The sequence below is a fragment of the Lagopus muta genome, chromosome 15, assembly GCF_023343835.1.
Source record: "Lagopus muta isolate bLagMut1 chromosome 15, bLagMut1 primary, whole genome shotgun sequence".
NCBI classification, from domain to species: Eukaryota; Metazoa; Chordata; class Aves; order Galliformes; family Phasianidae; genus Lagopus; species Lagopus muta.
Window position 1 is genome coordinate 3271834 of NC_064447.1, and position 15198 is coordinate 3287031.

Here is a 15198-nt window from a genome sequence, read left to right on the forward strand (position 1 = left end):
TAAACTGAAGTGCATTCTGTGCATAAACAAAAATAGGTCGTCGGTGCATAAAATGCAACTAAACGTCTGTTAATACAGTTTGAAGGAATTCCTTAAAAACAGGAAATACTGAGTTCCTCAGAAATGTGATGCAAATCTCTGGAAATTAATAACCTTGTCAAAGCTTTTTGAAGTGCCATGTGTTATATTAAAGCCCAAACGCTCTCTGAAGGCAGCGTGAGAGGACGGAATGTTGCGCTTTCATTTCAGTTCCAGCAAGACTTTGCAGCCATCTGATGTGATGTTTCTGTCACCGTATGTAAGTGTTGCCAAGGGTCTGAGTTTTTTTTTGCTCTCCTGATTTTTCCATGTTCCCTCAATGCAGGTTTTCCAGCTTGCTGCACATCTCGTTTACTGGGGAAAAGCAATTATTATTTATCCGCTGTGTGAGAACAATGTCTACATGCTTTCACCAAATGCCAGTGTCTGCCTGTAAGTAGAAGGAAGATGAATGGCTGTAGTAAGAAGGCAGTGAGAAGTGCAGAGACCCCTTCCTTCCCTGTGTTACTGGATGCAGCACGGGGCAGCTCTGTGTGCACCAAGTTGTTGCAGTTGTGCAGAGTGCAAACCATTCCCTGTGCTTGTAATTACAAAGCCATGTAGGAGTTTGGTGCAGGGAGCAACATCAAAGCATCAATATGCTTCTGCAGCAACGTGGACTTGGAAACAATATTTACACTGTGATGCTCCTTCTATTGAGATGTTTATAGAATTTGTGTTGGAACTCTGCTGTAGGAAAATAATTTTAGGTCAAAACTTATGGGGTGGAGGTATAAAAATAGGCCTGAAACAGACCTGGAGGTCACTCAGGAGCAGCTGTGCCTCTCATATATGGGAGTGCTGTTCTTGAAGACAGTTTTCCTAATATTTAACTTGCTTCTCCCACACTTGTAATCAATCATTAGTACTGCTTTTCTTGTTCTGCTCAGGCAGGGAGAGCAGTCCCATCTGCAGCTGCACGTTGTGTGTTTGAAGGTGTGCTGACATGCTGCCCATCCCCACTCTGGTAGTCTCTCAGCTGTACAGTCCCTGCTCTTTGATCACAGACAGCTCAGGTTTACAATTTTGTAGTTTTTATTTGTGTCTTTTGGATTTCCTCAACACCTTGAATAATACAGTGAAGCTGAATGCAGTGCCAGGATGAAAATGCATACACTGCTTGGTTACTTAAAGCAAGAAGCAACATGCCATGAATTACCCTTAATGTGTTTCTAGATGTTTCATTTGGGAATTCCCACTTCTGTAATACTGAAGTGGATAAATATTATCCTGACCAGCAATATCAAACTAACTGATTCCTGCTCTACCTCTCTTTTGCAGTTACTCTCCATTGGCAGATGCATTTTCCTGTCAGTTCCGGGGCCACAATCTGCCATCAATGCTCTCCAAGTTCTCCCTCCCGGTGTCACTCTCAGAGTTCAAGAACCCCCTCGTGCCTCCCGTGCAGGAGGTGAGATGGGGGAGCATGCAGGAGCTGTTGGGCACTGGGTCACTGCCAACGAGGACTGGGTTTGCTTCTGGTTAGGAACTTGCTCTTGTAGAATTCACCTCTTAATACATTTCCAAACATAATTTGTTGTTTCATATTCACGTACCAAAAGGCTGTGGGGACTGTCATGGGGAAGCCGTGTGGATGATTTGTGTTAGCAAAGCACATTCCTGAAAGAAAAATGAGAATTCTTCGTTTCTTGGACTGATGCAGTAGGGACTGCTGTGTTCTGCCACCGTTAGTAGGGCAGAAGCTCATGGTTTGATGAAGATCATGGTTTGCAGCCTTTCTGGGAACCAGTGAAATGTAAGAAAGGGCTCAGGAACATAACAAACATAACAAACATAACGCCTTCTGACGCTGCTACATTCCCAGGTGAAGAAAATGAGACCCCTGAGCACAGCTTACTGTGGCAAAGGGAGCCTGGGCAGATTTTGCTGGGGTGCCTCCAAATACTGCTAGCCTTTGTGCTTTGATGACTTGCTGTGTTTATATGAAATTAGTCACAATTCAAACACCTAGAAGATTAACATCAATTAAGCACACAGACACAATTACGAGAGAAGAATTTGTTGTAATTACAGGCTGGCAGAGATTATGATCAGAGATAATTATTTATGAAGCTTCTAATCCCAGTAGTATGTACTGGTCAGCTGCCATCTTTGGAGGTGGGGGAGAGCAGTGCCTGCTGTTCTGGCAGCATTTTGCTGTATTACAGACAAATCTGTGTCTGGAAAATGGAAGCATTAATTCTGTTGTAGCTGCAGTAGATTTGGGAGGCATTCTTACTCTCAGTAGCCCATTTAAGATTAATGACTTGCTCTAGTATTTTTCCATTGACACTTCTGGTTGTTCTCAGTTGCCTTTGTTTAAAACACATAACGAACGTCTGCCACATGCTGCTGCAGCCATGGGGAAAGCCCTGAAACAGCAAGGTGTGCCTACGTTTGCCAGAGCTGTTGGAGTGCTGAAATGGCTCTTTGGGAATGAGTGCCTTCAGGTTGGTGCTCACCTGCCTGGTGGGGCTCTAAAGGTCAACAGCACGAGAGGTTTTCCTCAGCCCTGTGGTGTGAGTCCACACACTGAGGATGAGGATGGTGCTGAGAAAAGGGGAAGTGAGTCTCTGTGCTTGCAGAACAATTGGGACTGCTGTGGCAAGGTGTGGAGACCATCACGTGCCTTGGGCTGCTGTGAGACATGGTTAGTTTCTTTCCCATGAGGGCAAGCGTGCTGGTTCTTGGAGGAATACAGTCTGGAAAGAGCTTTTAGGTGGTTTTGTATCATACATTCATGCAAAAAAAGTACCTTCCTCTGCTTTGATTTACCTATGCAGTATTGTTTTATTATGAAACAGCCTTTTTTAAAGGCTGGTTCCTAATGAGATGAATCTAACCCCTGTGCAGGAGTGGTCAGGCTCCAATTGTAGTTAACTGTAATTAACAGAGATCTAGTCGATAGAGTGATTAATCTGATGAAATGTGGGTGTTTTGTTTTTTGTTTTTTTTTCTGCTGTGCAGCAATAAAATGTGCTGCACTCTGAACTGTAAATACTGTCAAATTATGTTTGCTTTGCCTTTGAAAAAAATGAACAAAGTTTGGATCTTTCACTGTAATTTTACTCTCTGTACATAGGAGTGGATGTTTTTTTGTTTTCTTTTGTCCTGTTTTTCAAAAGGCTTTGAAGAATTTGACTGGTGGCCATGCCTCGTGCCACTCATGGTGCTGACTGCTGCCTGTGGTTCTGAAGGTCAGTGCAGTGGGAAGGGCTGTATTGTCTGCAGAAGCTGTTGAGGTCTCATGGCACCCATCCCATTGGATTGTTGTCTTTAGATTGGCTTCCTTCCTTCTGCAGTGCCCTTCTGGATGAGCATCTGTCTGTCAGGTAGGGGAGGTGTCCAGGCAGTGGCCTCCATTAGCACTGCCTGTGCTCTCAGCCATGTCCTGAGCACAAGACAGTAGCTTTCTTGGAGCCAGTCTTCTCGATCTCTTTTCTTGCCTGGGATGACAAGCTGTACATTGCAGTTGAGCTCTGCCATGGTTTTATGCCTGTCATCCATGGTCTCGTGCTCATATTTGCGAAGTTGTTGGTCTTTGTGTAGAGATCTCTAAGCCAGCTTCCCTTTTTCTGTTACATCTGCCCTGCTTGGATAGCAGCATTGCACTGAGCCTGAGACTGCAGCTTAGCTGGTGTAATGAAAGCTTGGTGCTGCTGAGAGGGGGAAGGGGCCCTCTTTTCCCTTTCCACTCAGTATGTGCACATGCCTTCCTCCTTTCCCTCTTCCCTTTGTGCTGGAGCTCTGGCTGCTGTCCAGCTCGATTCTATCCATGCAACTCATTTCAGCCACTCTAGTCCTTTGCCAGGTTAGCAGGTGGAATTCACTCAGGGGAGGATCTGCAGCTCCAGGGCCGGTGCTGAACGAGGGAGGCACTTCTGCAGCTGGGGATGAGAGTGAGGAAAGCAGATGTGACTTCCCTTTTTTCACAGTGGTGAGTTGCCTGTTAGCAGCACTGAGAAGTGTTACATGGACTTCCAGCAAGCCCCCCACCTGGGACTGTGTCCTGACCAGCAGCCCATGTATCTCATACTGCTGGTACTGGATCTCATGAGCTGACATGGCAGGGGAAACTCATAATCCCTCGTAGTGTTTTTTTCTGGAATAAAAGCAATTTGCATCTCCTCTATCCTGACCCCAAGAAGGCTGTCTTTCTTCTGCTGCCCATGACTCTGGGCTCTTATCCCAGCCTCTCCTCTCCCTCGTGTGGCACAGCATTGGTGATTGCACAGCAGATTGCACAGAATGGAGTTCTGTGGTTGGGAACAAATCTGGAGTGGTTTTGCTGGAATGGTGTTCCAGGTCTGGCTGGGTTGGAGTTAGCTTTCCCCACAGCAGTCCATATAGTGATGTGCTTTGCATTTGTAGCTAGAACAGCATTGGTATCACGTATTTTTGTTATTGGGAAGAATTTGGCTGCACATCTGTGTAGTCTGTGGGCAGTGTTAGCTGCCTGGCCCTGCCATTGTCTTGATCAAGAAGGTTTGAGGTTACGTACAGAAGCAAAGGGTCTCAGCAAGCAGGTTATAAAACTTCTGGCACTCACCTTCCTGTTTAGGGTCACTCTGTTTTCTCCTGCCGTAGAACAAAGTGATTTCTAAAGACTATGACAAGCTTTGCTGCTGAGAATCTGGCCCTCCAATTTGCACAGGATTGCTTGTAGAATTACCAGCTTCTTGTTCCCTTCCTTGCTGATAAGCCACGATTACTTTTATCGTTATAGCAGCATTAGTTAAAAGAATCAGGGAGCTCTGAGCTTTGAGCTTAGGTCCATTTTCAGCTTATCTAAGACTGCAGATTTCACTGAAGGTATAATTCAAATTCCCTTTTCAGAAATGGATCTGAATATAGTCTAAACCAGGCGGTACGTTTGTGGGTGCTGTTCCTCAAAAGAGGTGGGTGACAGGGAGGCACCACGTGCACAGATTGCATACAGAATAAATGGTTCAGTTTTTATGAAGAATAGGTGTGCCTGTGTGTAGAGAACACCCTGCATGGCAGCCTGGCCCCGTGCCTTTTTGGGGGATATTCCTGCAGTGTGTGGCAGAGCAGCACTGCTCAGGTCACTGTATGCACTTCAGAGTGCAGCAGTCGATGCTTGAATATACAGGTGTCAGCACCATGCAAGGAGCATTGCTGAAGGGAACTGTGGGCAGTGTGTGTGTGGCTGTGCAAGCACTCAGAAGCACAACAGCTGGTGCTGTAGCATTAGATGCAGAGGGGATCTCTCCACCCCTCAGGCAGGAGTGTGAATTCGACATCCCATTTTGTCCCTGCATCCCCTTTGCTGCAGCAGCTCGCTGTCACAGTGCATATGCTTATTGTAGCTAACTAACTCTTCCTTCATGGGGCTGGGGTAACTGTGGCCAAAAAACAGGTGGGAAAGTACAACGGCAGCCAGTGAACACAAAACAAATGCTTTTTCAGCTTTGATTTCCTAAGTCTGGCCACAGTGCTGGAGTAAGGCTGCAGCACATGAGGCCTTTGCTGTACATGGAAAACGTGCTGTGCTTTGTGTAGCAGCACAGTGGAAAATAGTGCATGCCAGAGGATGGGAGTGGGAGGAGAGCTGCATGCAAATGCTGAGTGGATGTCTGGAAGGTGTTAAGAGTCACAGGAGCTTTTGGTGGCAGAAGTATGGAAGTAAGATTCGGGTTTGTGTATAAAATCAGGGTTTCTCATGTGGCAAGTTGAAGAATAGGGTGTTCCAAGTCTAAATAGAGAGAACAGTTAAGCTGATTTGGTGGAATTCAGAGCTGTCACATAATGATTAACGTGGCAATACTACACAATAATATTCTGCATCAATAGGGGCTGTCTGTGCAAAACAGGGAGAACTTTTAATAGCTTTAGTTTTTGGTAAAATGGAGTATTTTGAATGATAAAAGAGCTCAGTGTGTTTCAACACGTACCCCAGTGGAGGTGCTGTGTTACTGACCCAAAGCACTGCCGTTCTCAAGGCAGACTGTGGACAGTGTGTGTCTCATCTACAGCTCAGCTGGAGGAGAGGCACTCGTCCTTCAGCAGGAAAGTGAGCCGTGCTTTAACTAAGAGTGCATCTTCATGCAGAGAGAAACACCAGGCTGAGATCTGAGTGATTCCATGCTGCTGTTCTCTCTTCCCTTTCCTGAACATGTTGCCAGTCGTAGAATTATAGAATCACAGAATGGCCTGGGTTTAAAAGAACCTCAGTGATCATCTTGTTTCAACCCCCCTGCTATGTGCAGGGTCACCAACCACCAGACCAGGCTGCCCAGAGCCACATCCAGCCTGGATCCAGTCCCCATTTTCTGGGCATTTAGCTTTTTAGGCCTGGGAAAGAAACAGCTTTAAAGAATCTTTGTAAGAAATGCACTTTATTTAACACACACTGAACAGTTTTACAAAAGCTCCCCTTGACTCCCAGAGGGACAAAAACAACGAGTGCTGGATCCTGCCCCTTCAGGACAGGGGCTCTCCCTGCCCAGATGAGCTGACATAAGAGTGCCCATCTTGTCTGCTTTGGTCAGTAAGCACAAAGCAGTGTATGGTTGGCAGTGCCCTGCGCTGTGTCATGCATCACAACGTGTGCTGCTGTGCCACTGCAGGGGTGAGGAATGGGGTGGCTGAGCTGTTCCAGTGGGAAAGTCCCATTGGTGCCTGATGGGAGCCCCTCTGCCCAGACTGGAGAGAGGCAGCATGGGGAAAAGGAGGGGGGTGGATGAAATTGAGTGTTGAATTGAACAGTGAAATGGGTCTCCTTTTGTATTTCCATTTCGGCCTCGCAGGGCTGTGGCTTCCTGCAGTGCTGATGTCTCATGGGGCAGCTGTGGGGTGGAGCATGCCCTGCCCTGCAGAGTTACTCTCAGCTCTTTTTGGCTTCAAGAAAGAGACCAGCAAGCCGAATGGACTGAGCCCAAGTGTGGAGATGAACCAACAGACAGCAATGCAGGTGGTATGGGGAAACCTGCCCCCCTACACACCTGTCTGAGAGGTCCATCAAAGCTCGAGAGAAGCAGATGGAGCATGGTTGTAAATTCTGTTTGTGTCCAGAAGAACGGGCAGCAGACTGCGTTAGCAAAGCTGTCTCCTTGAATTGCAGTGATTTGTCCCATGAAGTGTCAGACCCCTTTTGATCTGTTGTGACACCAGCTGGTGGGACGTCACCGCATGCCAGCAGGTCAGAAATTTACATGAAACATATGGGGCATCTTTTCCTGCGTCTGGAAGGTTTCGAGCACTCGGCCTCGTCTTTCCTCCAGGCTGATTTCAGATGTTAGCAGAATGATATGCAAACATCCTTGTTATCTCGTGCCAACTTTCCTCTGCTGTACGTTCTCTTTTAAATGTAGAAAATGAATTATACCTTTTCTGGAAAAGGAGTGTTTGAAGGTGATCCCAGATTTAAGATTAAAATCCGTTCGGCTCAGAAAGTAGTAATCCCTGGAAAGGGGGTGTGGGCTTATCTGCAGGCAGGAGATGTTTCTTTTGTGATTCGACAGCAAAGGAGAAATTGAAAATTAAATGACTTATGGAAAAAGGAAAATGATGTGGGCTGATGAACTTCAGTTTGGGGCTTTTATTGAGATTTGGCTGTTCTCCTGATGATTAATGCAGTGGAGCTAAAGCTTCCTTCTCTGCCTGAGCTCATTCTGCGTGTCTCTCACCAAAACAGCACTGGTTGCTATGAAATCCCCAAACAGCTTTTGTCAGTGATTCAGTGTGTTCAGAGCTGTTAGCTACAGGAAGGGTTGCCTGCACTGAAATGAAAAGGCTTTTTGTGCAGAAATTCAGACACGATGATGGCTTTTGAATGCTCCTCTGAAACTCCTGAAGAGAGGCCATGCCAAGAACCTACAGATGCCTCTCCCTCATCCCACCCTGTGCTTTCAGCATCACTTTTGGGGCCCTGTGAAGTTGTTCAGCAATACAGAGGTGTTCTGCATGTTGGTTTAACATGAATCTCATCTCTTGCCACTCTCAGTCTTGCCCGTCCATACCATGGAAAGCGAGGTGCCTTTGGCCTGCCCTCATATGGCAGAGAGGTGTTGAGCAAATGGGTGACAGTATATCACAGTAGATCAGGCCCTGTCCCTCCTCCCTGCCTTCTCCCTGTTCTCCTGGGAGAACCTGGGCTTTAATGTGACTGCTTTGGGTGAACCCTGCGGGGATTTCTGACTGTCATGGGCCCCCAAACTGATCCCAGCACCTTGGCCATTGAGATGTGCACCTGGGTGATTCGTTTCTTATCTCTTCCATCTCTGGAAAGGACGATTATCTCTTATTTAGCACCTTCTGAACTGTTTTGTTGGAAGGGGACCAAACATGTGGGTTTGTATGACTGCAGTGTGAAGTGTGGCTGCGTTCATACGGCTGGCATCGTGTGCTGAGGGCTCTGCTGAAACACAGTGGGTGCTGAAGCTCTTCTTGGCTGCAGGGTTGATTGGTGTGAGGATGCTGGCTGAGTTGGTTAGTGCATAAAGATGTGTTGGTCATTAAAGGTCTGATTACAGGCAAAGCATCCGTGGAGGCTTTGGTGTGATGGACATGTGTGCTTGGTCACCTTCTTGTGATGGGAAGCACAAAATAATGGTTCAGAGAACATGGGAAACCGTTCTGAGTCTTGGAAAGCATTTCTCCTTGTGATTTCTTAGGCTCTGAGCATTGCTTTTTCTCTCACGGAGCTCAATCCCTCATTTCTCACTCTGCAGACTCAGCTCATTCAAATGGTGATATGGATGCTCCAACACCGACTCCTCATTCAGCTCCACACCTACGTCTGTCTGATGGTGCCTCCAAACGAGGAGGAGTTCCGTGCCCAGGATGAAGACATGCCCTTCACCGCCAGAGTTGGAGGCCGAAGTTTAAGCACCCCCAATGCTCTTAGCTTTGGTTCTCCAAGTACGAGCCAACTTTGCTCTGCTGTTCATACTGCAGCCCGCTTCTAGCCCTCCTTTTAGCAGTGCCGAGGGTGACAGGTCGTAGCATTAAGATAGCTTGTCATTACTGGGGTGCTTGCTAACCAGCCCCTGTTCAACGTAGAGCTGGGCATTGGTGGATGTCCGAAGTGCTTCAAGTAGTTCTTTGTAATTTGCTGAGATCTCATTTGGTCATGTCAAAAATTTTAGTATTATTTATTGGAGGCGCTTCAGTGTGTTTCAGACAGGGAACTTCCTACTTCCTTGCAGTAACTAAAGAGTAACAGCAGTGGTCCTCTGCCTGCACTGCTGTTGCTGCATGGATTCTGGTTAGCAGGAGAGGAATAGCATTGTGAGGATGTGCTATAAGCAGAATTTGTTTCTGTGGGCCGCAGAGCTGCCCTAAGGAAGTGCAGGGCTGTCGGTCTCACAAATGGCTGATTTCTCTTTCCCTGGGCTCTTCAATCTCAGTGCCGTTCATCAGGGTGATTCCAGGAAAGCACATTTTCAAGAGGGCATATGAGATACAATGCTGAAACCCCAGGATGTGGTTATGTCATGCTGTTCTGAGCAGTGTTCTCAGAATGCCAAACAACACTGAGGTTGGATAGTGGGAGAGATTCTCTGTGCAACCTGCAGCTTTACGCAGCTCGTGAATGAGGGCAGAACTCTTGGAACACGAGTCTGATAAGTCTGCGATCTGCTTGTTTTGGCTCACTCACAAGAGGATATTGCTTCTTGGCCTTGCTTTCTGCATGCTTCCATCTTCTGTGTTGTTAGGCTTTTTGTGTTACCACTTCATGGTGTTCCAGCAGAGCTGGCTGGGAATTTTCTCTTCAAATATTTTATGGACTGTTTATAGTCTCCAGAAGTAGAGTTTTCCACATCAATTGATGGTGTTGTTGAAACACTTTACTTTCCCATTGAGAAAATCCCTACATTGTCATATCACAAATTGCAGTTACACGTAGCGTTTCCAGACCCACTTTCTTGGTCCTACAAATCTGAGGGGACTGTTTGGAAAGCCTGCATGGATATGGCCTGAAATGATAATCTGTACTTCATTATGCTGAGCAACATAGAAATTCTGTGTCTCTTGTCTTCCCCTGGTAGCTAGCAGTGATGACATGACTCTGACAAGTCCCAGCATGGATAATTCCAGTGCTGAGTTGATACCTGGCGGGGACTCACCCCTGAATAAAAGGATGACAGAGAATCTCCTGGCAAGCTTGTTGGAACACGAGCGGGAAGCTATTCTCAATGTCCCTGCTGCCCAAAACCCAGAAGATCTTCGCATGTTTGCAAGGTAGGAAATGGGGAATGCAGAGGGTGACCTTTTTTCCCTATCCTTGCTGTTTTATGGGCAGATGGGTGTGGGCTCTTATCAAATACCATCAGCTTGGGATTTTGGAAGATAAATCATTTTGATTTTGTTTCATGTACCTATTTCATATACACACAGCACTTTTGAACAAAAACTAATGTATGTGTCACAAGAACACTTGTTAACAGAGTTCTGGATGGTGAAGGAGCATCAGGACATCTGGTCAGACAAGAGGGCCTTCACTTTTTGCCTTCCAGTTTTGCTGTGTTCACACAGGTAGACATAACTGCCTAGCTTGAGAACATAATTCTAAGCATCCAAAGCAAAGACCTAGTCGTGCTGGTGCTGTCATTTTGTGTCTGTTAGTATTCCCAAGACAGCTGTTATTTATTTTAAGGTTTGTAAGCTACATACAAATAGGAGACAAAGGAAAAAAGCACCAGAGGTAAGTCAGCCTCAGCCCTTCCACAGAACAGCCTGCAAAGACTTCCAAGCCTGTTTAGCTGAGAGCTGCTCGTGTGAGTGGGTTATTTAGCTCTGTAGCTTAAAGTCTTCTTGTGCAGCAACAAATTTCAACACTTAAAATAAGCAAGATGTGGCTCTGCACGTTGTGAAAAGCTGTGTGACTTCCTAACAGCTGGGAAAAAAGTGGGAGAATCTCTTTGCTGAGCATTTCAAAGCACAGTGGCATCACTGGAACGCCTCTTTCACTGGCTGACGTACTCACAGAGCAGAAAACAACCAGGGGTGAGATCTGCAGCTTTCCCTGATCTTTACAAATGCAGGTGGAATCCCCTGCAGCCTGCTCTGCTCCTCCTGGTTTGCAGCTCAGTTCAGGTGTTTGTGCAGAGCTCTGCAGTGCTGCTGGGTAGGCATCTCCTCCACCTTCTGTAAACTGTTCAGAGGATATTCTCTGCTTGAGTGGCAACACTTTGGACCACTTGAGAACTTTGAAATGTTTTTCTTCATTACTGGAGAAGTGGTTACAAAACCTATGAAAAAGGGAAGGAAAAAAAAAATCATCCCCAGTGTTATCTTAAATAAACTCTGTGGGGACACCGGGCTGGTTTAATGGACCGCAGATTGTTAATTATCCTGGAGAGAGGAAAGGATCTCATGATTGCTTCCCCGTCACCTCTTCATCTGGGTGAAACAGCAGCGTGAAAGCTTTTGAATTGCAGATGCCAAAAATGACTTCAGCTTCTTCAGCAAATTGGCTCAGTAAGCAGGCAGCTGCCATAATGATGTTTGCTTTGCAGATTGCCCATGCACCAGGTTCTTTAGCAGAACCATCCCAGGCATCTGCAGCCTGAATTTCCATTCCACTGTAGATTGAATTGATGACTGTAACTTACTCTTAAGTCAACAGTGAGGAAGAGAGAAGGTAGAATAAACAGAGCAGCCCTGCGGATAGGATGCTGGAGTGTAAAAATAGGAATGGTAATGCAAGATGCTCTGGTTGCTTGTGACTTTATGAGGCAGTGTAACTTGGTGGTTCTCTATGTACTTTCTCTCGTGTTGTGCTGTGAACCATCTGAAGTGTCTGGGTAAACCTGTGGCTCTTAATGAGAGTGTAAATAATTGCAGAGAAGCTGCTGCAGTGAATGAGCTGATCCTCCTCATTACCCCAGCAAAGGTTACTGCATCAGCTCTGCTTTCTGCTTCGTCTTCAGGAGCAGCACCTAATGAGGGCTGTGCTATGGCAAATAGCTGTGCTGGATCAGCTGCCTCCCTGAACAAATTCCTGCTATAAATGCGTGGTTAGTGCACTAAATACACTGCAACTGACCTTCCAAGTATAGTTTTGTGTGCACAAAGGGATGGTCTATTTTCAGCAAGGCAGTAAAGTTCAGCCTGATACATTTTTGCGTGCCTATGCCTCTGAACTCCTGGTATTCATTAAACAGATGGCACAGAAGGGACTTGTGACTGTCCATTGCTATGCACAGCAGTGTTTGCAAGCAGAAACCTTAAGGGGGAAATGAGGAAAATGGGAGCTTGGCTCCAGCGTTGGCTGCATTGACCCTCACAGCGTTGAAGCAGAATTCAAAGCCAAGATGTTTCCATAGCTGCTGCTGGAAGAGGGGGGCACGTCCTTCCAGAATCAACTTGAGAAAGCCACAGGTTCTTTTTGAACCAGATCTTCAGTTATGAGCACAAAGTGTTCCTCACTGCACGTCAACCAGTGCTTTTGTAGACAGGTTGAGGCCTCACTTGTGGCTTCTCTCCCGAGCCATGGGCATAGAGCCACTCTGAGGATTTTCTTTATTGCTCTTAGCTTGAGAAACAGGAGGCCTTTGCTCCATGGAGGAATATTCAGAGGTGACATCAAGCTGAGGACAGTTGTGCTCCATCTTCAAGCAGTGCTGGTGGAAGAGAAGGTCTCCTTGGCCAGACAAGCTAATTTTATTTGAATGACTAAGGTGAAATAGTCGCTTTTGTTGTTGTTGTTTTTTTTAATGTGAAGTAGTTTAGGGAACTGCTGTACCACCACACTGCTGATCACAGAGCAGCTCTTGTAAGTCAGAGAGGGGAGAACAGTGCTGAGCAATGGAAAGGAATAATCTTCCATCACTGCATCTGAATCTGGAGGCACCCATCTGTCAGCAGATGTATTTGTGCAGCTTCAGAAGGCCCCAAAAGAAATTGCTGCCCTAAAAACTTCCATCTTATGCCTCGTTTGGGTCCCATAAATATTCACTGCCCAACAAGGTGAAAAAAAGGCTGAAGAAGTTCTCCAGTGCTGGCAGCAGTCCGGCTGGAGCAGTAGCCTGGGCTGGGCTCTGGGGTGTCTTCCAGCAGCATTTTTGTGTTCTTTAATATCCTCTCTAGCTTTTATTGGAATGGAAACTATTTCATCTTCACCCGCTACAAATCCAGACTCTTTCTGAATGTAGGGTGGATGTACTTACTGGAAAACCCCTCCATGGTCCGTGTGACTGCTGAAAACCAGGCTGTGATCATTTGCACAGATGGTTGTGCCAGTGAACAGTCACCTGAGCAGCTTAGTAGAGCAGAGAGAGCACCGTGCTTTTCAAATCTCCTTTAAAGTCACTTATTGAGCAGTGATACAAAGTAGGAGAGGAAGGGCCGGGGCTTCTGTCTGTGTGACAGGTTGGTGCCCACCAAGGGATGGCTGTACTGACCACAGGGGACTGGGGGATTTCAGTAGTCATCATGGCTCGGGCTTAGAGTCAGTGTTTAGGATTTCTTTTGGGCCTCTGTTATGCCCAGAGCTTCCCTGGGGCGCCTGTGCCTAAAATTTCCACCTCCCTGCTGCAGCCTCTCCCCCCACCCCCAGACTCATCCAACCTCAGGGCCTCCCTGCCAATACCAACCGTGCAATGGACTGCTGTGGGCAAAAATATCCTTTTAGCTTTAACTCTTCTTTTAGAATTATTGACAATCTCAGCAAATGCAGCAGGCTAAGAGACCTTGTGGTACCTTTGCAAGACCCCAGGGTTGTGTTTTCTTGTTACCAATCAGGCCAGCATGGGAGCAGGGCATCCAGAGAGCTGCTGTGAAGCCAAGTGAGCGTGATGGGAATTGGGTACTTCAGGAGATGAGAATTTGGTGGGTAATGGTCCCTGTGCTGCTTTTCCAGGGGAATTCTGTGTGCGAGGCACAGCTGAGCTATGAGCAGATTTCATTCATTTCACTTTGCACCTAAATGAAGGACACAACCCGAATGCCTCCAGGTTGGTGTCCAATTGGAGAGGAGCACAAGGGTAACAGTACCAGTTCTTGCTGTATGCAATTCCTTTTGGCCCACGCCTGCCTTGCTCTCCTTCCTGCAGGCTGCTTCACTACTTCAGAGGCCGACACCACTTGGAGGAGATCATGTACAACGAGAACATGCGGCGCTCGCAGCTGCTGATGCTGTTCGACAAGTTCCGCAGCGTGCTGGTGGTCACCAGCCACGAGGACCCGGTCATTTCGGTTTTTCAGTCCGTCTTGAAATGACTGCTAGTGGAAACTCCATTTCACACCTCCCCGTGCGACAGCTCAGTTCTGTGTGAGGGGCTGTGTGCTCCTTCCCAGCCTGGATTTGTGCCGTGCCACACTCACAGCACAGGAGCTGCTGTCTCGCAGACCTTCCCTGGGACTGCTCCTTCGTTGGGGCTGTTGAGATGGGTGAGAGTGGTCCATGACTTTTACTGCAGTGTTACTGACGTGTGGGTGGATGCTTCGCACCAGAGCTGCTTTCCCTGCTCTCCACCACCACTGAGCAGTGGGCGCTGCTCATGAGCAGCCTGTCCTCACTGCTTGGCCTCTGCTTAAGGGCAGAGTGAAGTTGGCCTGGCTCTTAGGGGAATGATCCTGGGTACTGAGGAATTAATTCTGTGTGACCACTGTTATCCAGAAGCAATGGGGACATAAATAGGAATGCAAAGCATCACAAGTAAACACCTTTGTGAATGAAAATGATTTACTTGCCTTGTTACAGCTTTCCTCTCCCCAGGACCCTTATTACAGAATGCCTGTAGGGGCAGTGCTGTCACCAGGCAGCCCATTTGTTAGCTGATCTGCAGGTCTGTTTTAAATTGTGATGGGAGGAATTTGGTTGGCTCTGAGGAGGACTGAACCTGGCTGGCTGTGCTGCAGGTGCAGCATTGTTATCAGTTCCTCAAAGCTGCAGATTAATGGCAGTCACGCTTGGCCCTCTGGGGCCTGTTTTGCTGCTCTGTCCCACTGTGGTTGCAGGGAAGCAGATTAGGGGTACAGGGATGTACATGGCTCTGCCTCCTGATCTGGTCCAGCAATCTTCATTCAGCTATGCCAAGGCTACAACAAGAGGCAGCAGCACAGACAGCTGCCACTCTTTCTGGCTGCATCATGAACTTAAGCCAGCTATGATGGTGGAACAGGGCTGGGCTGCCTAGCCAAAGCAGCTGC

The 15198-nt window shown here is 47.1% G+C and overlaps 1 protein-coding gene across 4 annotated transcripts in view; it reads left to right on the forward strand.

Moving 5' to 3' along the window:
- Window positions 1-14703, forward strand: part of NPRL3 (NPR3 like, GATOR1 complex subunit) — a 39335-nt gene extending 24632 nt beyond the window's left edge. Inside the window, exons 10-15 of one of the 4 annotated variants that reach the window (XR_007379974.1) lie at window positions 365-471; window positions 1360-1489; window positions 8772-8961; window positions 10092-10284; window positions 13907-14000; window positions 14100-14205. Coding sequence is in view for 3 of the 4 variants with exons in the window: in XM_048961448.1 (XP_048817405.1) it covers window positions 365-471; window positions 1360-1489; window positions 8772-8961; window positions 10092-10284; window positions 14100-14265 (786 nt within the window). In the remaining variant the exon portion in view is untranslated. Of the gene's footprint in view, window positions 1-364; window positions 472-1359; window positions 1490-8771; window positions 8962-10091; window positions 10285-13906; window positions 14001-14099 lie in introns of all 4 variants that reach the window. The other 3 variants (XM_048961448.1, XM_048961449.1, XM_048961450.1) reach the window with 3 other exon arrangements.
- The last annotated feature ends 495 nt before the right edge of the window (window positions 14704-15198 follow it).